Source organism: Varanus komodoensis, unplaced genomic scaffold (assembly GCF_004798865.1).
Source record: "Varanus komodoensis strain SLA01 unplaced genomic scaffold, ASM479886v1 scaffold48, whole genome shotgun sequence".
Lineage (NCBI taxonomy): Eukaryota > Metazoa > Chordata > Lepidosauria > Squamata > Varanidae > Varanus > Varanus komodoensis.
The window spans coordinates 7150252-7174666 of record NW_025336059.1 but is presented as its reverse complement, the minus strand read 5'-3'; the positions used below and the strand labels follow the sequence as shown (position 1 = coordinate 7174666).

The window sequence follows — 24415 nt, the reverse complement described above, 5'->3', positions numbered from 1 at the left end:
TACAAATAAATTATTGCATTAGATTAGGAAAAAACCCACCTTTTTCCTCTTGTAAGGAAGGTTATGCTGTGAGTCAGTGACTCTTTAATCCCAGTCCAACACTCCAGCCACGATGATGGCTGTCCGGTGTTGTATATTTATCTGGCCTCTTTCTTCAACTTGGTGTATTTTTCTGTTGCTTAAGATGAATTTTCTCTCATTTTTGTTCAGTCTGGATGGAAGGCACATCATTTACAAAAGCTTAGCCCACCCTCACTGGCCCATTCAAGCCACTGACTTTACAGCTCTTTACTTACCAGTTGTTCTTGAGGCAAAGCAAAAAAATTACACACAAGTGGTTGTTTCCATTAAATGCACTTGACAGGCTCAGAAGTGAATTTTGTTACTGAAATGGGATCCAGAAATTCAGAGACCACTCCTGTGGTAGCAGTGGAAGGTGAGAGAAGACAAGGAAATTTTCTAGGATAGCTAAGACCCTCGTCAGTTTTACTGTAGAGTCCATAAACAGAATGGCTGCCACCCAGAACCAACCTGGAAAGGGATGCTCGCCATGGGAGAGGAAATGTCAGCGGGACTCAAACAGCCCAGCTAATTCCTGCTTTCCATCCCCGGCTATTCCCCAAGTCAGCTATTCGTTTTAGCAAGAGGGGAGAGGGCTGCACCATTACACAGACTTCTGTATACACATCACAACCCAGGGTAGTTGAGCAGGCATTTTCCGGTGGCGATTTCCCGGGCCCAGGTCGAGGCCAGCAGTGAGCAACACCCCCACCCACTCCACAAAACTATGGCACCTTCTGTGTCCAAAGTTAGCTGTTTTTCATTCGCCGTAAGCCTGGTCAGACCACGGGTAGTACGCACATCTGGTTCCTCCAGTTAAGCCGGTCCTCTGAAAGGCAGCGAGTGCCAGCCAACGTGACTACTGAGAGGCACAACACGTGTCAGGGGTCCAAGAAGCAGAGCCAGACCTACGTGTGAACCAGCCTTTCTTCAGATCTGTACGACTGCTGTGCAGACACAGAACCTGTTCCTCACTTTCTAGGCTTAGAGGCAACAACTGCCCTGTGTGGACAGTGTCCGATGAAGACTCCAGAACTCAGAAGGGAGCAAGGGCAGTATCTCCTTTAAAGAGACTGGAGGTCTGCCTACCAAATAACAAATTTAGGCTGCCACTCCGTTCATGAAAGTCCCCCAAATTTCAGAAAAGACTGGATCTCGGGAGTGCACAGCCCACTGGGAATTCTGTGAAGGGTTCCACCATGAACAGCATTCGCTTAACTGGGGCTCTTACTACAGCATGCAGAAATGAAAAATTGAGCCCTAGCTGGAACACCTGAGTATGACTGGCTATTGAGCCGAATCAGCATACAGCAATGAGCACCACTGAGCTGATAAAACTCCACCACAAAGGTGGAGGGGCCGGAAACAAGAAGATCATTCTCATTCTCTATGGCAATCCCATCTGAGTATGCTATCAACTCTCGAATTTCTTAAAAGAAGTGCAACTTCAACTAAGTTTTGAGAAGTAATGGTTGGCTACAATCCCAAAGGAGAAGAGGCTTTCCACAGGCATACCAAGAGGCTTGTATGTGCTGGGTGTTTTAAAACAAGAAACCCAAACTTTTCCTCTGAGGAAAGGATGTCACATTTAGTCTCCTAAATCCAAACGATAAGCAAAATCTAAACAAAGGATTTTCCCCCTTCTAAACTGAGTAATTCTGGAATGCACGATAATGAAACAATAAAAATACCTCGAGTTCACTCTATGAGGCAGGCAAGTAAGCGAGCAAGCAAACTTACTCCTCTCTAGAGTGGAAAGATTTCAGGCAACTACAACCTGAGCGTGAAAAAAGCCCAAGGCGGCTTCAGTCATCAGTCAAACTGGTCGCTGGAAGGAGAGTGAACCTGAATCTGCCACCGCTGAAAATAGCACGTGCTTCTTTTAAAAGATGTGCAGACTAAGTCAGGGGAAATAAATTGTTCTCAGCCAGACTTGTGAAGATACTTTATGTTTAATACATCTGAAAAAATGCATATACAAAGAACTTAGACATGGAAAAAGCATCAGTTCAACACTAACGAATCTACAAGAATTAGAGTCTGGGAAAATTGAGAAGTATTAAGCAGGAGTAAAGTTCTGATAAGATCCGTACGAACACTGGAGTCAGAGACCCTAACACGATCGGTTATACTGAGACCTGGGAGGCCAGGGCTGCTGGCACAAGCACGACACTTTCTCTACTGGTTTCCCAAGGTGCTATAGTGACCACTCTCCCCCTCCATATTTTTTCCCTGATGAGGCGTATCTCATTCTCCTTTTCTTCCAAAGCAAAAACAAAATGCACTGAACCATTTTGTGGCACAGTCAGCTCATTAGTCCCTGACCTCCGTTACAACAGGCAAAGGCTGTGAGGGCGGGTTTCACACAGGCGACGTGTGTTGCAGAACGTCAGAAACCCGCTTGCCCAAGGGAGGAGCTAGTTGTTAAGCAAAGCCAAGAGAACTTAGCTGACTTCAAATGATGCCGTTCTCTCATCTCAATTAATGCCTAACATTGTCAAGTTTTGAAAACTGCCTACAAAAACTTAGTCATTGGCAAAGTTGGGTGAGCGGGTCGGTGGGGGGGGGGGAGTGGCTGCACACACAAAACCATTTGGCTAAATACATAAACAAAGGGTTCATGTACATTTTGTGTCTTAAAAGCGCAAGATATAAATTTCCGACCTGCCTGAAGGAAAGAAAGGGAAATGGTTCCAAGGCAACTTCAGCGGAGATGCAGATTCAAAAGATGCGCCGCATCCCTCTGCAAATGAGCACCAGTTTGGGGCATTTTCATTTCCTGAACCTGTTCCAAGGCCTGGAACCTGCTCACCCCCAGACTGCAAGCTGGCCACGGAAGATCGCAAAACCCAAGTACTGCCAGCTAGCATGATGGGACAGGGCCTGATGGCTACAGCCTAGTGATTAGCCTGTTACAGAGGAAAGTCACCACAAGCATGCCTGAAGTTTAAAAATGAAAATTTAAACAGTAAACAAACAAACAAACAAACAAAAACCCCTAGTATTGATCAGCGTCTGTTGAAATACATTATTTTTTTAAAAAATTAGTCTGACTGAAGGGGACTGGAGAAGAGCTCTAACATTTTAATCTCACACAGGGAGTGATGGGAAGAGGGTGCACGGCATTTGTCATTATTGCAAAAACAAACTGGAAAATCTGAATCTTTAGTTTGATTTCAACATTGCTTTTAGTATGACTTCGACACCAGCTGTGCAGAAGGGCCGTGAAGGGAAGTTCATAGCAGCACACACCTGCGGCTCTTCTTCGGCTCCGGGGGCTCCAAGGCAGCCAGTATCGCCTCGTCAAATACATTCTTTAGGCCTTTCTGAAAAGGGGCAAAGAGAAACGGGCTGTCTCATTTTCTGGGTCATTAAAAGCAATCCGTGTTTTAAAAGAACCCACAAAGACAAAACTGAACCAAGTAGTGATGTGCAGGGTCCTGCAGTGAAGCAATATCCCCTTCTAAGGGCGCTAGGTATTAAGCGGCTGAACCACGCTGGCACGTCCATCGGCTTCCTAGTAACAATGCAGAACATGTGACACTCAAAACCGTAAAGTGCTCCGAAAAGATGTTCTGTCAAGAGATAGAACACATGTACCAGAGGCGGTCTGTGCGTCCACGCATGTGCCAGTCTGAGAGAACACTCCGTACGCGAATGGCAATGCACAGGCACCAGGTTGAGGAAGAAGAAATGATCCCAGGAAAGGAAGGGGACAGGTGACACCTGGCTGAGACCGGCAAGCAAACAAGGATGAAGACCCCTTCGGCCAAGCTCCTGGGACAGACCACATGTTACTGAAGTAGCAAAGGAGGGCTTGGAAGCAGAGAATGGCAGCAGAGACCACTCATGGGAAAATGAACAGTAGTTCCCATAGCGTATCAATGTTAAACTGAAGCAAATGAATGCAAACAGGAATAATGCTTCATCAGGCATTTATACAAACAACTAATTTTAATTTTGAAATGTACGGTACTACAATTGTTTGTCTTTTCCTTCTTCCAGACAACAGAAGTCAGAAAGTATGACTGTTAAGAAAGGAAGCTTTACATTGTACAGTTGCAAGCTTGGAGAATGAATAAGGCAGGTGTTACCATGCCATTGATAACAGAAGCTGGACACCCATCGAGCAATAGCAGGGACCCCCACTGCCTTCCCCACCCCCAGAGGACCCACAAATACCCCCCCCACAGCACAAACAGCCAAAGCGACAGCAAGCCCCGTTGCACAAAGGAAAACCAGAGAACCCGTCACCCACCATTTCAGCATCACTTGCAGGTCACCATCATGTCATGTACAATCATCATGCAGATACAATTAACAGAGCCACAAGAGAGAGGACGTGAACTGCACATTACTTCTCCTTTGGATAGTAAGAGGTCTTACCAGATCTTCACTTATCCCGCTAAAGCTTACTTTTAAATGAGACCCACAGTCTCTTAGGAATTTGTAAAGCTATTAAAGATCCAGCAACCCAAGAAGCAAAAGGTTTAAGCGAGTCCAGTTCATGTTCCACAGCCATCACAACGTGTGCAAGCAATTTCCGATTCAAAAGCTAATACAGAGTTTGCTCTAAGACATCAAGTAAAGACACAGCTTCTTCCAATCAGGATCGTTTTATTTGTTTCTTTCTGAACCAACTTTCTACAGCAGCAGGACAGAGGAAGCAGCAACAAGAAAGGAAAAAGAGGAAACTGTTTAGAATATACAGCATTTCCGTTTGGGCTGAGTTTCCGGAGGCTCCAGGGCAGCCAGGATAGCCTCATCAAACACATTCTTCAGACCTCTCTATAAAACAGAGGGGAGGAGAAAAAAATAGTAGCCAGGTTAGAGGATTAGAGAGAGGAGAAGGGGAGAGGCCGAGAGAGAAAGAGCATTCAGGCAGGATAAAAGTGGTAAGCAAAGCAGATTTGTTACGAAGTAGATCGTCCGGGGAAAGAGGAAACAGGCAAAGCGGAGAGGTACCAGGAGTGCGACACGAACTGCCTTCATTTCTGCGTGCAACATTTTAGGCCACACATCTTTCAGCAAGGGAATTCTTAAATTGAAGAGAGTTGGCCAGGAGTTGGGCTAGAAGTCTCAAAACTGCCAGTCCGGTTCCAGTGAGGCACGATCCTCTCAGGGTAGCTTCTTTATGACACTGGCCACCACCAAGCAAACCACAGGGCAGTTTCTGTACTGAAGTCACATCCTGCCAGCTCAGCGACGGCTCCTTCCATGCCATTCTATGGATTTCAGCCAGATACCTTGCCCATGAGGCACGGATGGAGCGGTGAACGAGTTACCACTGACGCTAGGGCTGGTCTTTCGCAGCACACTGACCTCTCAGGAAGGGAGGGACATGGCCGAAGCCAGGCCACAGGGCGGGTGGCCTACCTCTCCCCCCGCCACTGCTCCAATTTCTCCCACTGACGTGCAGCAACGGTCAGCTCTTCCTCCACCCCACCCCATTCTCACTGTAGCAACAATATTCCAGATATGGAAGTTAACTCTGAGCTGATTAAGCCACGAAAAAATCCCAGAGCCCAGTGTCACACATCACAAGGGCATTTCTGATCAGCCACTGCTACACATGAACAGAAACTTGTTCATGCATGTTTACCAGCAGAAAGAGATGTTCCCACTAAGATGTGTTTACACAGATTTGGAAGGACTTGCTATAGGGGGGTCTGATTGGTAATTCACATTCAAGAATCCATTTCCCCAGTATTATGTTGACTCTGTTTATGGTTAAGACACATCCCTTCTGGGTTTCTGCCACAGACCCTACAGAAGCAAGAATTACTGCCAGTCACATGTCCTGGTTTAGCCTTACTCTGGTTATTGTGTCAGCTACAGAAATTACAGCCGCTGGAGTCATAAAAAAATGAGAAAAGGGAGCTCTAAATGAGCACAAATGTGATTCTGTGCACGAAGCATGAAACAAAGAAATGTGCTTGTCTGTAACAGCACACAAAATGCTCAGCTGCAGTGACAGGCTTCTGGGAAAAGGAAGAGCAACCCTAATGGATTGTTACTGCAGAAAAATATTTGCAACTGAAAGTCACCTAAATCCTAAATCTACCGTGACAGATGAAGTCAGCAGGACTAAGCGAGTTAAAGAAACAGATCCTGCAAGTGTATCACACAGCACTTGCATCCCAGAAGAGAGAACCTTCTATTGTCTACTTTGGACGAGCATCTTTGCACTGAACACTGGTTTTAGAAAAAGTTTTTAACTGTATTTTTAAAAGACTTGAAAGCACTTTAAACTCATAAAAATGGGAGAAATGGCTGATTTCCATGAACAATTGGAAACAGCTAACTCCCGCTTCCCTTCTGTATCCAAGTAAACTATCTCGAGCCAAAGCAATTTAACCCAAAGAGAAAGGACCAGCTTAAGTAGGATTTTGCATTTACTCTTAAAATTGCTCCTGAACAAAAATATACACTAGTTGATTGCTGTAGCCATCAAAACACACTGGTTTAAAACTTAAATTATGCTATACTTTAAGAATGTATGCAATTTCTTTTCAGTAAATACTTACTGAATGTAGGCAGCAAATTTTCTATTGTTTGGCACATAAAGTCATATATTCACAATTTTAGAACCAGGCAAGTTGCAGATTTTAAGTGGTCTGATATCATGCAACAGGCCTAGAAAAACACCCAGAAGTTCAAGGCACAAAACATTTCACACAGCCAGAGATGACATCCTAAGAATTGCCTTCTGCAATCTTTTTCCAATCCCATGATGTACGTATCATGGCTGCAATAATAAGCAAAGTAGATTTATTGCCCCAGAAGGCAGCTATTTTCCCCACGCAACTCATGTCGTTCCAGATCAGGTGTGTTAAAGGAACGTGGATTCTATTCTAGGCAGGGAATCAACTTTTATAGGCTTCTGTGAACTTGATTTCAGATGTAGTTATTTTTAAGAGAGAAGATTGCTACAAACAAACTTTAAAACAAGAAATCCAAAATCAACTAAAAGCAGAAAGGTCTTGATTCATTCTGTTTAATACAGGAATTTTTCCAAGAATACCAGTAAGAATATTTAAAGGGCCAATACTGATGCTGACATATGAACACATTCTAGACTACGGTATCAACTTCTGTGTAGCCTGCAGTGCCTGATCCTGCCTTATCTTGAAGGGTAAGCAGGGCTGGGCCTGGATGAAATCTGGATGGGTGACTTAAAATGCTGTGAACCACTCAGAGAGCTACATAAAAATGTAATGCAATAATAATAAACTCTGCGAGATGGTAAAATCTGTAGCCCTCCAAATATCTTGGCCTAGAACTTCCATCGGTTCAAGCTCGCATTGCCACTGGTGATGAACATGGAGAGTTGCAGGCCAAAACATCCAGAGGACCCCAAGCGCAAGAGAAAGCAGATTCCCACTTGAACAACGATGTGCTTCAAGCAAGGATCCTCGCAAAGGCTTGGCAACAAATGCGAGCACTCAAGTGGCCACAGCGCCAAGATATATTATGTATGACAGCAACCGGTTGCTCAAGAAAGCCAGCATCAAACCCCAGCACAATCCACAAGATTATAACCAGAAATGCACCTAACCTTGCTCTTAGTAGCATCGTGGTCCAAAGACCAAAGCGTTCCCCAAGCACAGAAATTGCCTGGGCTTTCCATTGTGAACTTCTTAAGCAGCAAAGACTGCAGTGGCCTAAGTATTAGCAACATTAATCCTGTATGCTCCGTGCAAATGGACTGTGTTAACTATTTAAATCCCTGAGTGTTCCCATTTTCTGAAAATGTCCCATAGTTAGGTGTAATACCTGTAACAGGCAGAAAAGGGTACTGAGGTACTTATGCCGCTGGTTTTCTGTGTAAATTCACCGCAATGGCTCATATATAGCATCCATCAACTGCTCACACATCCAAGTGGCACACCAGCACTAACACTTCCCTAATGCACATGCACCAAAAGTGAGTGACTGTGAAGTGATGCCCGTTCACCTTAACAAATGGGGTTTGTGCCACCCAAGAAAACCGTGCGAAGAAAACAGCTCAAATACTGAGGCTGAGCTGCAGAAACTCATTTAATTCTAGCTACACTCAGATGTGGGTGATGTAGGACAATTCTTGAGCTCTCAAACATGCCCAGCGGCTTGGCTTCAATTAGCTTGTGTCCTATATTAGAACTATTCATGCTACCTCGGACCTCTATGGAATACTAAGACCCTGTGATGTTGCAATACCCCAGCCTTATGTGCTATTAACGTCTAATGAAAATATGAAAGCAGCCTTTAACAACAAAAATAAATCTCCTTACAAGATCCTTGTTTATTCAATTTTCTCAGTGACAAAGGTGAGCTCATTTGTTAAGACGGTGACTTCAGAATACTCGGCAGCTTTCAGAGTGCTATCTTAGACCCTTCAACGTCACTGGCAGGGCAATTCTTCCTGAGCAAACATCAAGGATGGATCCTTTTGGACAGAACTTACCTATTTCCCACTGCTAGAGGAAGGAATAGCAACCCATAGCACCATCGATGAGAAACCGTACCTGTGTGAGTGCAGAGCATTCCACATATTTGACAGCCTTCAAGTCTCGTGCAAGCTTTTCAGCAGTCTCAGGAGTTATAGGCTTCTGCTTGTTCTTGGCAAGTTTCTCAATTGTTGAGGGATCATCTCTGAGATCAATCTGGGTCCCAACAAGCAAAAAGGGAGTCTTTGGACAATGATGAGTGATTTCAGGTACCCACTGGAAGAGAGATAAAACATACTGGTCATAAAGTAAAATTCACAAGTGCAAAGGGCAGCACGGAATATTTTACACACCTCACAACAGCCCGCTGTGGGTTAATTTCACTGCAGGGACACTCACATTGTGTCAAGCTTGTGGGGATACTATTTTTGCACAGGACCCTCCAGTGAATGGCTTGCTGAGCAAGCCCAGGCCATGGGGGTTGTTTGAGAGTTAAGCCCTTAAATAACCCCAACACAAGCCATGGGCTATTTGAGGGTAGTCTAATCCTCAAACACCCTTTGCCCCCGGACGCACAACGTGACAAGCTCGGCACCCATGGGCATCACGACAGCATGATACCTGTGGGCACCTGGCACAAAGTGACAAGTTCCACAGGAAAATCAGCCCATGGCAGGGCCTCACGTTGCATGAGCCAGGTCAAAGGAATAGCATTCGGGGGCCAGAACATACGGGGGCTAGAAAATACCCACCTTCTCTTTCACATTTTCAAATGAAGATGGCGAGACCACAGAGAAGCAGACCAGAAACACATCTGTCTGTGGGTAGCTGAGGGGTCGTAATCTGTCATAATCTTCCTGTCCTATTAAAACAAATAAATAAGGTGCTAGCATCAGTCCCCTGTTTTGAGAATAGGGTGTTCGTACTCATTTCACCTTTTCCAGTAACTACGCAGCCGTAACTATTAGGAGAAGACTAAATATCTGTGCTGCTTTAGCAGGAAGCTTTAAAGAAAAATGAAGAGAATCAGGAGAACCAAGTTTTCTTCTTTCCTTTCACCTGCCCTGACTCTCAGAATTATAGACAGATCAGAAGAGCGAACCTCCCTCCAATTCTGAGTTCCACATTCTCATTTCAAGGCAGGTAACACTGCAGCAGCAATTCCACGAGTGGCAAGAGAATGACCTGCTCGAGCGCCACTCAGAGAAGAAAGAGAATTCTCCATTTCCTCCAGAGATAAGAGTGACTCACACTGAGAAACTGTCAAAGGGAATCAACCGGCACTGCCATACATGTTGCTGGCCAACCTGTTAGCAACTGTGACAAACAGCAACTGCTCCCTGCCAAGCAGAACACATCAAGCTGCAGCTCCGCTAACACTCTCCTTCATGGCTACTGATCTGTCACAGCAGCTTATTCTCACGCACAACCAGCGCTGCTCAGTGTTCACCCCTGCAGTTTCAAGCAGCGACCAGCGACATTCATCCCGCCACGCTTCACCTTGATGGAGAAATATCCTAAAGCATCACGCAGGCTAAATGGGGGGCTATTTCTTTTCCTCCTAAATGCACAAAAGGAGAAATACTGCACTGGATGCAGCCACCAGGATGTTCCTGAGATTCATTACAGGTAGATCAACTGACACCTGCTCTTTATAATACATGAAGAAGGCTTCGATGTGCTTGCACTGTTTAAAATATCCACCGGTTAGTGGTGAAACATGCCTTTTATATTTCCCTACCAAGCCTTCCCTCACGTACACGAACAATTCACATCCATTCTTCTACTCTTCCTTTCTTACTTCCCTGCATCATCTTTTTCCTATGGGCATCAGATTTTCTCCATCCCCCATAAGGAATGTGCTTCCCATAATGGCTCTACCGTGCTCCTGTCCTATACTGTCAACCCATTTTACACCATGGTCTGAGCTCAAAGAGTACATACGGAAAGGCAAAGAATACAGGGTAAGAGACTGGCCGTCAATGATACTGCAAAATATTGTTTTGGGCAAGGGGTACACTGCACACTTGCAACACAATTTAAAATCCAAGACCCGATACAACTGTTATGCAGGGGCAGTGTATACGTAAAGCTAAGCCACCATGGGTTAATTAGGGTTATGTGAGGGTTATTTAACCCATAACCCACACCAACCAGCCTTCCACTGCACCTAAGGCACACCCCATGCCACCAAATCTTGCCTATTAAACTGGCAGTGCACACATCCCGCAACCCACATGGCTTGCCATGACACGTCAATCAGCCCGCAGTGTTCGAGGGAGTCTGAGGGAGCATCTGCAAACCCACCACTGGCTTTCTCCAAGGCTGAATTTACATGGAAAAGAACTTACCTGCTGTATCAAACAGGCCTAGGGTGTACGGCTCCCCACCAATCATCACTGTTACAGCATAGTTATCAAACACCTGGGAGACAAGAAAACTCCTTCAGAGACACGAAACCGGCCCCCAAGCATGGACTGCACATTGTGAACCACACAGTCGGAGGAGAGAGGACTATGGACACCAGTTGTCTCCTTCAAAGCTAGCCACTGCTACTGCACCAATGTTAAAACATATGCATTCAAGTAAAGTTAAAATGCCAAAGCAGCCGCACAATCAGATCCCTGGAGTTCTTCTCAGAGGGCCTGTGCTGAGAAGAGCAGGCAGTGGTTGACTCATGGCAGGGCTTTTCCGTTATGGCGCCATATTTGTTTTAAGAAATTTTAAGCTACTTTATAAGGTAGAAAGTGACACTCCTAGAAAGTGACAGCTAAATGCTTAAAATAGTTTCCTATAACGCATGACCGGTATCTTACTCAAGAACAAGGATTAAACATGGGTTGCTTGCTTTAATGTTGACTACTGAAATCTGTTTGCTGAACAAAATGTTCGCTATTTTGTTTCTTAAGATTCAACCCATAAAATAGTCACCAAAGCATAGAATAAAGCACAGAGATTAAACCATGTTAAGCAGAACTGTGGCCCCTGCGTCTGCAACTGGCGGGAATAAGTTCAACAAACAAACCATGGCAATTTCAGTGAATGCCACCCCCTGCCCAATCCAGTTTTACTCTCCCGTCCCACACTGGTGAAAGGGAGGGAGAGTGGGGCTGACAGAGCCAGATCCTCGAGGCCATGCTTCCTTGCCCCCCATGCTCTTCTGAGAGAGCAAGAGCTTGTCGGGGGCCTGAAGAATGGCATTCCACCCATAAGCCAGGGGTCGTTCCCTCCCTTCTACAGCAGAAAGCCTTTTGTCATCTGTTAAAATGAGGCTGTGACAGCCTAAAGAACGACTGGCCTATTTCTAAAAGAGGAGCGGTCAAAGCGCAATTCCCCATATGCTTTTGGCACCTGCCTAGCACAATGCAACTAGGTCAGCCTTTGGGCCAGACACAGATGCTCGATCTAACCTATCTCACAGGGCTATTATGGGGAGGATACAATGGACTGTTGACCACTTTGGGTTCCTTGCAAGAGGGGAAAAAGGCAAGACAGAAATACAGTACAACTACGAACATGCCAATCATCTCGCAAGCTGCCACCTTTAATATGTGAAAAATGGTATTAAGAACTCTTGAGATATCAAGAACGCTGTGAATGTATTAGAATAGAAAGGCATTTGTTCTAATTAATGAGTACAGGCCTAACAATGATTCTCCAGTTATGTGTCATGAATGCTTCAGAAAGCTGCTCGATCATACATGCAACTATCTGATTGTTGGGCAGGGGATTCTAATGGAATCTTAAGATCTCTCCCTGGATAAGAATATCCCAGTCCTTAAGAGGCAAGCAATGGGGAATCTAGCTTGAACTTGGCCTGGCTGATACTTGAAGAATTCGCCACCCAAATGAGAGAGGGATTATACCTCTAATTCCTCCATCCATCGCAACTGCTTTCAATTAGATCACTTTTTAGTTTCCATACCACTGCTACACTAAATTCGGGGCTATGATACTGAAACATTGGGAATAGCAGATCATGCAGCAGTTAGTCTACACGTACGATTTACAGATTGGCCACAGCTACACGCCTTTGCCATTTCAATGTTATTTTATTTTACAAAGGCTGCCTTTGCAGACTGAGGAAATTATAAAAGCAATAACCAATATAAGGGGTTCATCAAAAACAGGGAGGGGCAGATCTTCACTGACTGGTTGCTAATCTGACTGCACTGGCTGCAGACAGAACAGGTAACAGTTAATTTTGTTTCCTAGAATGCAGAAAGACCTGAGAAAATGTATTAGACACCTGCTTGGCTGAGAAATTGTTTTTTTCTAGAGAATTTCAGAAATGCGATTAAATTCTATATTCAACCCCAAAGCTAGAGTTAGAACAGGTCACTTTGTCTTTTTCCTTTTTTTTACTGGAAAGAGGCACCACATAAGGATGTCCACATTCTCCATCAATATTTGATTTATCTTTGATTTATTTCTGGCATTTGCTAGTCAACAAAATGTTAAAATTCAGTTTTCTGCATAAGTATTTAGAATTTAAGCTCATTCTTTATGCCAGTGATCTCCTATTGTTTGTCTTGAAGCGGCACTTGTCTCTCCCTGCTTTGATGCGATGGTTAGTAAGTCTGGCTGTGTGTCTAGCTATTCCGTTAACTGGTCAAAGTCTGAACTGATGTTGATTAGCGTTACTACACCCCACAGTGGCAATGCAGACTTTGCCCAGAGTTGAATAGTTACAAATACTTATCTCTAGAGATATAGATCAAATTATTACATTGCATTTGAGTGAGTCGTTTAATAAGAACTTACAGGGCACTGATGGTGGTCATCTTTAAAGTTGAGCACACTTTAAAGCAGGGGTCTCAAACTCCACTTACCTGGGGGCCGCTGGAAGTAGAGTCTGGGTGAGGCTGGGCCGCATCAAGCGGTGGTGGTGGGCCGCTCATCCCATGTCGCTCCCAGAGGCCGGCCCGGGTGCCGCCGGCGCTTGGAAGGCCGCAGCCCCCCCCCCCCGTGCCGGCAATGGGCCCGCGGGCTGCGAGTTTGAGACCCCTGCTTTAAAGCTAAATACACTTAAAATGAATGTTGTTCTTAACTACACTTCTCTTGGAAGGAAACGCCATGCTTGTTTTGACAGCTAAAAATAATATTGAAAGGACTAACAGCCATCTGCAGTAACAGAATGGGTTGAGGACTTGATGAAGCTTTTGGTTTTTGAGCAGGTTTTCCATAGGTGTAATTTACTAACAGACAAATACAGAGGGAGCTGGGCTGTCTTCACTGAAGTCTACGAATGATTATTTTTAATACTATACATAAGCCATATAGTGATACATCATATATATTCATTAATAGATTTAGTCAAACCTCATATAAACTAGTATTTTATTTTACTTATATAAGGTTTTGCTTTTAAAATTCTCTCCCTCCCTTCTTCCCTCCCTTCCTCCCTCCATGTATGTGTGTGTGTATACACCCCAAAATTTATGGAAAATGACAGCTCAGGGTTCAAAATGAATGATTTTCCAGAACCTGGTGCAGATTTAAAAAACGGGTTGAGGTTAATATTTGAGGATAGTTTATTTTTAAATTGCACACAAGTTTCATGCAGCTATTTTGAGCAGTTACTATGACAGGCTACATGACAGTGATCTAATATGGTCAATGTTGTTATAATTCCAACACCCATATTTACTTATAGTCATAAATACGAGTTGTGCTGGAAGAAGTCACTAGTTTTGTATTTTGTTCCAGAGATTTAAGAATAGCATGAAAAGGAATCATAGCTTGTGCTGTATATGCTTCTGGTGTTAAGTTTTTGAATTATTTTGGGACAATACTGGCTGTATGGAGGAAAGACCATTTCAAAATGGAGATATCTGCTCTGGCACTGATAGCTAGAAGAAGCTATCATACGTTCAGGTATCTTTGACCATTGCTACTCTATCTCGAACACATTTCTGTGTTATATTTGCATTTATTTCTGAACAAATATTTCATTTGTTTGCATTATTTGCATGTATTTCTGAACAAAACCATTTGTTTGCAGTATTTGCATTTATTTCCGAACAAAACCAATAGATCCCACCCATACACATTACAAAAAAATAATCTCAAAAAGGTCTAAAGGGTGCCCTTCCTGCACATTAGGAGAATGGTATTTCCCCAAACAGTTAAGATAATTCTCTTAATTATTAGGGACATTTCTCTTGTCACATTAAACAGTTTTAAAAAGGGAAGGTTCCAACCTTTACTCACCGTTGGTACATATTCAGATGGGAATTTATTAGTTGTGTAAGAAATGAGAAGACATGTTTTACCAACAGCACCATCTCCCACAACTACACACTTAATTGTCTGCATCGTGCAAGTCTGCTACTGTATCACGTCCAAGATTAACCTACAAAAGAAAAAAAAATCAAGTCTTACATTTTTGTTTGAACAATGGAAAGTATTTTTTCATTACTCTTTCTACAGCTTGTATACAGGCACCTAAGAACCTTGGCCAATTTAGTAGTTAACATCTAGACCAAAAGAAAGAAGAGGTTTTCAAAAGAAGAGGTTTTCTTTCTCGTGTTATCTCCCCACCAGAAGAACCCCCAACCAAACTGAATAAAGGATTCTAAGTTGTGTTTTGGCTTTTTCCTTCCTTAGAGATCCAAGAAACTCATCTAGAAACATAAGGGATCCTTTTGGTGGAGGAAGCATTAGCAAAAGATATTAGCCCCTTGAGATCAGCAACAGATGCCCTTAGCCGGGAACCCTCTGTGAATGATATTAGGAGGGTGAGTACCCGGAGGAGGGCCTTCTCTGCAGTGGCGCCCCACCTATGGAATGCGCTCCCCAGAGAGATCCGCCTGGCGCCGTCATTATTTGTTTTTCGGTGCCAGGCTAAGACCTTTTTATTTAAAACTTATTTTAAGTGTTAATTTATTGTGTAGGATTTTAAAAAAATTTAAGCCGAGATGCACCGGGTTTTAATATTTTTAGTGTATAACTTTGTTCTTGTATAATTTTGTATAATTTTGTTTTTGTTGTAAGCCGCCCTGAGGCTTTGTTGCGATGGGGGCGGCATAAAAATGTTTTAAATAAATAAATAAAATAGTAATGCATGATCAGCATTATTCGTTTCTTAATGCCTCCTTGTATTTAGACAAGGTTTAGGGGACAGGAAGAATTAAACTAGTATTTGCATAAATAGCTTCATTTTATTATATCATTTTGTCTATGAAGCAGTGATGTGATACACAGTCTCTTGATGTACAGTTCTATACACACCAACAGTGATTATCCAATCAGAATAACAAAGTTCATACCATTCTTGCTGAGCTGGGGACCTAAAACCCATATACTGTGTGCCAGTGCTCGATTCTGACTTCAAACCACAAGCCTTTTCCTTCCTGTTTTGCACGCAGATGCTCAGAACAACCAACATGCAAGCTAAGAAAGGGTTGGGGGTAAGCTATTAGGTATATGAAGCAAAACTCTGCAAACATGCCTCTCACAGCAGCTCTTTCTGCCTTGCTAAACCCTAAACACAATATTTAAAATCACCCCCAAAATATGGGCTGGTGTATCTTTCATTTCCACTCGACAGTGCTTAGTTTTCAATTGTGAAATAAGATAAACCGGATGCAGCTATTCCTGCTAGTTCTGCAGTAAAAGGCTGCAGTAAAAGGCTAAAATATGCTTTCCCCCCTCCTTTTAAGGCACAAGCATTCTAACACACGCACTCTTCCATGTCTACCTCCTTAAGAAACCCTGAGCTTCTTACACAGGCTTCCTTTATCTAAATGCATTGTTCTTCCTTTTGTCAGCACAGGTATGAGTGGTGAGATCACAGCTGGCCAGTTCCTGGGGTGTGTTCTATGAGTCACTTTACTTTGCCTTTGCTCCATCCCCCTTCTCAGCTTTTCAAAATCTTTCCCGGAGAGACACCAACAAGGAAGAAGCATTATGGGCTATTGCAGGATCTGGTCAATTTCAACTGTCTAATTTACCTTTTAGCAATCAACTGCTCAAAAAAAAAGGTCCTTGCTAAGTAGAGATGTGAAGGCTTGGGGGGGAAAAATAAAAACTTTGGGGAAAACACATTTTTCCCTTAAATAATTCCACTGTGGTAGCCCAACTGCACTATATAAACCCCCCCCCCCCGCTATGGTATGCTGTGGTATCAGCAGAGCTCTGACTTTCATCACAACCAACACATTTCATGGAATGAAGAAGGTGCTTCTGCAAGAGCTGAACTGTGTCCTTCTGTGTTCAACCTTCACCACTCCTAGCTCTTGAGGAAATGTCGCTAGTTCTTCCAGTCTTTGCTGTGCCATTGCCCACACTGCCCGAGCAAACTAAAATGAGCATCCATTAAAGCTTTCCAAGTAGGCGTGATTCCAATTATGAGTTAAAGCTAAAGGCCAATTTAAAACAGGTTTCCCATGTTGTAACACTGTTATTTCATAAACTAACCATGTGCAGCGATACAGTATTATAACCAAATAGGTTTGAAACTTTGTATGGCATTTATACTTCCCAGAGAACTGAGAATCTTTCCTAACACAGCTTCTGCAGAGCAGCAAAAGGGGAGATCTTTTTCTCTGGAAAAAGATACACCAAAAAGAGTCTTTCTTTGGTGCCTGGAGAAATGAGGCTGACCTGAGAACCACAGGAACCTCTCCCTAGTGCATCACTGACCCTCAAGCAGCACTCACAGTGTGAGACTTCTTGCTACTCTCAGTGTCTGAGGCTGGCAGAATTGGATGAGCTCCCGTCTCTCTCTCCAACTTTTTTTTTGGGTGGTGGGGGGGAACAGCAGGGTCTCATCCCCACACGCAGGTGTACCAGGTCTCAAGCTCAGCATTTCCTCATCCCTCTGGAGGACAGAGTGGAGCATCAGAATGCAAATGATTTTTACCAGACTACCACAGTAAGCCAACAGTTGCTGTTCCCAGAAGACAGTGGTATCCTATTTATATGGAAGCAGAACGGCAAATTGGTGGAGTTCAGTTTGCCCACTTTGCGACACATAAAGCAAAACCCTTCACATGAAAACCATACTTCAGAAAAATGGTTGATATTCTGAGAATGGTTCGCCTATAACAACAATCGATGGTTTAATCAACCATGATTTACTGAACTATTTATTGCACCAAGAGATGTGGGTGTTAGCCATAAGCGACCTACAGAGAGAACCAAGATCGTTGTTGAGTGCTGAACCATGCGTTCTTTAAGCTATGGGCTTTCCCTGCGTGGTGTTCGCTTGTCATACCACCAACCACAAAAGCAGAAGAGGGGCATTTTTTTTCTGTCGCCATTAAGAAGAGCCTATGCATCTATCCGTAGACGAACGGTAGACAGTTGGCTAAGGGAAGTGAGGTGGCAAAGGTGGAAGGAACAAATCCTGCTAGGCATACCCTGCTTAAAATGAACCATGGGGTTAACCAGTGTGCACCAGGCCAGGTTCAGTATGCTTGCTGAAGCCATACAAACACCGGGAATGAGACAGGGATATGGGTTCACCCAAGCAGACTCAAAAAATGATCGGGGCGGGGGGTGGTATGTCATGCCCTAGGACCAGAGGTTTCCGACTCGCTAAAACAGACTGCCAGTCTCCTGAACGCAGCACCAAATCCAGAATACATATGCACCCATGATCCATTTAGCATACAATGTTTTACCCTTCCCAGGATATCTGTGGGAAATGATGCAACAAAGCGCTGTTTGTTTGTTTTTACTTCCTGAGCTGTTTCCTCCCCTCCTCTTTCACCCACTTACACCTTGTATCTCAAAGGTATTTGTAGCCCTGCAGTAGTAGCATACAGAACAGTACTGCTGGTTTCCGTTTTTGTTTTAAATAACCTTGCCTGCCCCTTCTGAGAAGTGGTAAAACAAACTATGCATGGCCCATAGCACAAGGGTCATACATAACAAGCACCCATGGCTTAAACTAGCCAGGGTTCACAACCCATCGGCAAATCACAGGCCCTCCTTCTGGGCTGTTCGTGGTGAACAGATATTGTTACTGCAATGGGATTTAAACAACACAACATTCCAGAATACAGCAACCCACACCATGCATTGGTTCACATATGAACCCAGCCTCTGGCAGCAATACCTAGGCTGTTTAACCAAAGGGTTGTGGGCAGAAGGAAAGCATGGAAGTTGCATGCTTATTATTCCTACTTTAACCTAGAAACGCCTCCATACCAATGTTTTCTTAGTGGGTTAACTGCACTGTTCAACTCATAAGCCATCCAGAATCTCAGGTTCAGATGTCATAAGATAAACCAAGAAGAGGGCATTCTGTGATTGTTAATTGGAAACAGAAGCACCAACTGTGTGGATTAACTGTGAACAACCCAGAGTTCAAACCCCAACAAACAACCAAGAGTTCCCGTCCTTAAATTTTCATGGTTAATAACCCATAATGTAGAGTTTGTACATAATACTCCAGCCTCTGGGTTACTGTTACATGTGAACTAGGCCATGTGAGGACACATTTAACTGAAGCGCTAAGCAAGCTAGCAATAGATAAACAGACTCCTAGATTTTGAAACAAAGAAGTCAGTCATTACCAAGAAGTTACCTAGAATTACCCACAAAAAATAATCTGCAGCACTTTTCCTAAACTCAGCTGCTAACTTTGACATATGTAGCCAAAAAAGAAAGGCATCACTAAACTTTAGGTTTAAAACAATTCCTCTCAAATGTTTTGGGGCCTACCTTTAAACTAGTTTAACCTTTCAGGAAGAAAGAATATAACCTAGTTAACATAGAATCAGTTTGTATTTTTAATCCGTAGTATTAAATCAGGCATAGCATTACCTGAGTAGAATGCAAACTGGATATATTAAAAGAATATAGGCGAAGTCAGCCAGCCTTATCTTAAAGAAGTCTGACCAATACTGAGCTATTGGTCTGGGGATGGGGGGGCGGGGGCGCAGGGGGGGCAGAGAGAGACTTCACTGTGCGACCCAGGCCAGAACACATCATAATCAACAACCTAAGCAGCACTGGCTTAAAAGTCACAAAACACAGTAACTGTACAGTTAAGGCTGGAATTCTATGGTGTAGTCTAATATATGTGAGACTGAAAACCCAATCCAAGACAGGTTTCCTTGAGAATAGGTGCTACTAAGGCCCTGGTTTAGGACAACAATCCTAGGCAAAGTTGCTTGGATCTAGAGCCCACTGAAATCAATAACACTGACTTTAGCAAGAATTAAAATGTTATTAGGCACATGACTGAATACATTGCTTGAAAAAATATTGACTTAAGTGTTCTTATACACTTAAGTATGAGAGTCCACAAGATAAAGTATTATCTTTCCCATTGAAAATAATAAAAGTTTATTCTAAACACAGTAAGAACAGGGAGTAGATTTCTTTCAAAACACCAGAGCATAAAGATGCACAAAACAAGCATGCGCACACACACACACAAAAGGAACCTAGGAAGGCCGTCAAGTCAGTTATATTTTTCCAGAGAGGCAGTTTACCTAGCAAGAAGTCCTGTAGTTCTGTCTTATAAATGAATGAAGTATTTGCCCCTGAAGTCAAAGTCTGGATGTCCATGCTACACCTAGGTGGCTCAGAAACAGAAAGCTCTCACCAAATGCCCTGCAATAAGCACTCTGTGGGGCCGAGCCTCACAGGTGGGCAAGCATCATACTTGTCCACCTGCTTAAAAAAAAAAAATCTAAGATCCACCAACCAGAGCCAGGTGGAAAGACCTATGTTTAGAATGCAGTAATAGCACTCTGAGCCTAAGGTTTCTTTTCAGTACCCAAACTGAAAGAATCTGCTGCCTTTTCATACTAGAGCCCTGGTTGCTGGAATCATTCATTTAAGCAGCCTCATTCAGATGGGAAAAATCATTCTGGTATTCCTAGTGTTAAGAGTTGGAATATCCTGCTGATCAACTGTTTAATCACCCCACAATGTAGCAGTGGATCGTAATCCACCTTCTGCCTACCCCCAGTATTGAATCATGTTAGCCTGACCATCTAGCTTGAATGAACACAACTTCCCCATCCGCATACATTACGGTATTATGACAGATCGGCAGTACTTAATTTCAAGGTCAGACTAAAACGCCATGAGCTGAGCAAAGTGGAAAAATGCAACCTACCCCTTTTATAGAGACATCTACATTTGACAGCTATCAGAAGGATTTTTGATAGGGACACACATATATTTGACAGGTGGATATGTTCCTGTCAACCACCAACCCAGTTTTAAAAGCACCACTTTTGACAGCTGTCGAGTGTGTGTATATGAGGTGGGCTACACTGTTCTAGCTTCCTGAGCACCAAGAGTCTCTGGAAAGCACAGAAAATGTGGGAGTCAATGACATCTGTCAGAACCACATTTAAAACCTAGATCACATTGTGAAAGGGTAATCCGCTCAACTCCCTTTCACAAAGATCTTCTCACGGCTTTGCTATCACTTACGGCCCACATTTAACAGCTGCCAAGTGGAAGCAGTCACACATTTGAAGCTGGATTTTGCCAGCGTCCTTGGAAGGTGGCTGATTTGACAGCAGGCACACACACAGATTCCAATTTCAAGTTGTCAGAGTTGTGCAGTTGTGCACTTCTAAAGTGACCAGATTTTAAGTGAAAAATGCACATATTTCTGGTGCAAAAAGAAAAGGTGGGTTAATGGTGACAACTGCTCCAATGTGCCACTTGGGTATTTTGGCAAGACTGTCAGGCTGAAAATGAAAAAGTGATCTTCGGGGAGGAAGGGGTGGAGAACAAAGCAGGGAAGTCCCTGCCACCACAGGAAGGAGAGGATAAGAGGGGTTCTGCCTTGTATATACCTGGGTGAGGACCCAAACTTGGATCAATCCAGTCACCCATAAGGCGTATCACGGATTTTTCCACAAACAACCTGCACTACACGGCTGTGTTGACATGTCATAAAAAACTCATCCAGTACTTCACTTCCCAGTCAAGGAGGAAGATCGAGCTTGAGCAAGCATATTACCACTTGTTCTTTGATTGCTTAATTACTATGAGGAAAACTTCCCAAGGTGGTAGCTATACGAAAAAAGGAATATCATAGGATTCAATTTATGCGAGAAGCCACACAGCATTTCTAGAATCTCATACTTAACAAGCCCAACATTATTTGTCTGAAAGAGCATGCCATAAAGAAAAGAATTTATATGGCTCATCTTTTAGTGTCCATGAAGGGAATAAAGAGCTGTTCGCTGCAAAGAGGATGCCATAACTGCATTTTTGCAGAGATAGCACTGGATAGCACTAACAGTGGATGCTTCGGGGGACCAATTACTAAACACACAGGAGTAAATCTGGGGATAAGTTAAAATGCTGGTCCTCCACTCACCATTACAAAGTAGGACTGACTAGGAAAGAGTTCCCAGTCCACTTCGCCTCAGCAACAGAACCTGCATTTACAGGTTTTCAAACAGGTTTTCAAACAAATGACTGTGCAATGTTAACACTTCACTCACACTTATCAGGGCAACCATGTACACCAGCAGCAGGCAACTTCTGGAAATCTGACAGCCATTTTTGCCCACCAGATCCCCTGCTGCATCGCACAGAGCACTGTGCAACCCATAGGACATGCTCTTACTCCCCAAAAAGATCCAAAATTTGATGGCAAAGCACTGCCTAAAGCGACAAAGAAATATCATTGTTATATTTTGTTTGCTGCCAAGCTACATTTTATTCCCCTGCGGCTCTAGCAAGCTGAATTTGGCCCTTTTGGCACTCTATACATAACATGGGTAATATTTTTTTTATGGAGAGGAGTGATTTTAAAAAACTGAGGTGGTAAGACCACAAGAGCCACATAAGGCCTCTAGATCACACATTGCTTATCCTGATGCATTTAAGTATAGATGGCTGTGATGCAAGAGCATGCAAAGACAGTAAAGATATTGCCTATTCTTTCTGGGCTTCTGCAGCTGAAAAACATTTGTTTATCCAGAAAAAAGCAAAAAAGTCTTTGAAAAAAACAGTGTAGCAACACCTTTTTCCCCTCTCTCTGGGCCTTCTCACCGCTACATCTACATGTCTGAGACCTGAGTGCTGGGTTCAAGTCAGGGGAGGTATCAGCCTCTCATCTGCATCAACCTGATCAACCCTTCTGTGTGTCTGATCAACCCTTCTCCTATTTCTTCACACAACCCAAGGTCTCCGTACATAATAAAAGCTAAAGATGTATATTGTGCTTGTAGGGTGTTTAAGGTCTTCACATACATCATTTCAGTACTCCTTGCAGCATCCTTCTAAGCCAGGAGGGGACAACTCATGGTCCTTCCTTACCACTCCCTTAAGCAATATATCCAGTGGCAAATAATGCAAATTGTATGCCAGAACAACAAGAGGGCCACAGGTTGGTCACCCCTGCACTAAACTAAGTAAAACATTAATGAAGCTACAACAGCTGTACCTAAAACAGTGGACCGACTCAGTATATGATGGCAATTTTGTATTCAACGTTCTTCACAATGCCCAAGTGCTGTAGAGCAGGCTATTAACTCCATGCCATTCTATATATACTTTTCAGTTCTTAACTTTTAAAGCAATGAAAACAGGCTCTGGTATGATGAAGATAATAATTTAGAGGCCCATTATATATCACTAGCAACATGGTATACTAGATCATTACACAAATTATATATTCAGCAATTATTAATATGCTCTTATGGCATTTTATATATTTTACATACATTCCCAACTATCACTAAGAGGGGCATCCAATATGCATAACTGTGAAAGAGGCAGGCAGCTCCTCTGAGTTTGCAAAAGGGGTAACATTCAAATTAAGCATGCCTTGAATTGTAGCAGTCTCTCAGCCCCTACCCTGCATCATTCCTGAAAGGTAGGCCAGTGCTACTGGTACTATTATTGCAGACTGGATAGTATTTATTATTTACTGCTCAAAATAATTCTCTTAACAGATAATACTAACAGGTCAGCATGATTTTAATACTATAGGTAGGGAGAATAAACATCGGAATTGAATTCTGACTAAAATAGCTGCATCTAAGCCACATCATTACTAAGTGTTCCATGTACATCCATGTAACTTCTTCTGCTGAGGTGCAACCTGGAGCAGCTGCTGACAAAGCATGTCCCTCGGATGCTTTGCCCTACAACTTTCATCAGTGGCAGCCTGGTCCATCCTGTGAGTTCCAAACAGGATGGTCAGAAACTGCTCACCTATGAGCACTGTAACACTTCGCACAGATTCAAAGGGAACCCTAACTGAGAGAGCAGAATTACGACTGCCATGGCCTGCTAACTGAAGAAACTGCATTTTATCCACTTCCGTCTACCAGTTATCATTTATCCAGCGCATTTTCCAAATTGCAAGCTTTCACCCAACAGGACCTGTCCGCAGAAGTCGTCTCTCTCTCTAGCTCAGAAGCGCCCGGTAGTTAAGGCCTGCTCTGCCATACGTTGTAAGCCCCTCAGGAACACCCCCCGCCCCGGAGAGGGTCCCCATCCCTTCCTCTCCTTGCGGGTCCGGAAGGGAACTGTCCAGGGAAGTCCCATCCCCCCCCGCCCCCCACTCTCACCCACGTCCATTTTCCACACTGCCAGCCGCACGGGGGGCAGCGCCTACTGCCCTCCCGCCCCAGGCAAGCGCCAGGAGAAAGAGGGGAGCGGCCGGGGCCGCCCCCGGGACCCCGCCCGCGCTTCCTGCCCGCTCTGGCCTCCGCGCCCTGCGAGTCCTGGAGCGGGGACCTGTGCCCGGGAACACCCCCGACCTCTCCCGGCCCGGGGGAAGGGGACGAGGACGAGGCCGCGCCCGCCGGGGCTCCCCTCCCCCTCCGCCGCGCCGAGAAGCGGCCGATGCGCCGCGGGAGGCCGGCAGGACCCCGGAGCCGGGGCCCCGGCCACGGCCCCGCCGCTTCTCCGCGCGGCCGGCGCGACTGCCGCGTCTGCGCGCGGCGGAGGGGGAGCCGCGCCGCGGCGGGCGCGGCCTCGTC

General features: G+C 44.1%; 1 protein-coding gene across 2 annotated transcripts in view; it reads right to left on the bottom strand.

Annotated features, from left to right (window-relative positions):
• Nucleotides 1-1993: 1993 nt before the first annotated feature.
• Nucleotides 1994-24415, bottom strand: part of CDC42 (cell division cycle 42) — a 22700-nt gene continuing 278 nt past the window's right edge. Inside the window, exons 2-6 of one of the 2 annotated variants that reach the window (XM_044445368.1) lie at nt 14703-14844; nt 10841-10913; nt 9242-9351; nt 8568-8765; nt 1994-3386 (exon numbers count right to left, since the gene is read on the bottom strand). In XM_044445368.1, coding sequence (XP_044301303.1) covers nt 3297-3386; nt 8568-8765; nt 9242-9351; nt 10841-10913; nt 14703-14807 — 576 coding nt within the window. In that variant the 5' untranslated portion in view covers nt 14808-14844 and the 3' untranslated portion in view covers nt 1994-3296. Of the gene's footprint in view, nt 3387-4241; nt 4849-8567; nt 8766-9241; nt 9352-10840; nt 10914-14702; nt 14845-24415 lie in introns of those variants that run through there. The other variant, XM_044445366.1, reaches the window with a different exon arrangement.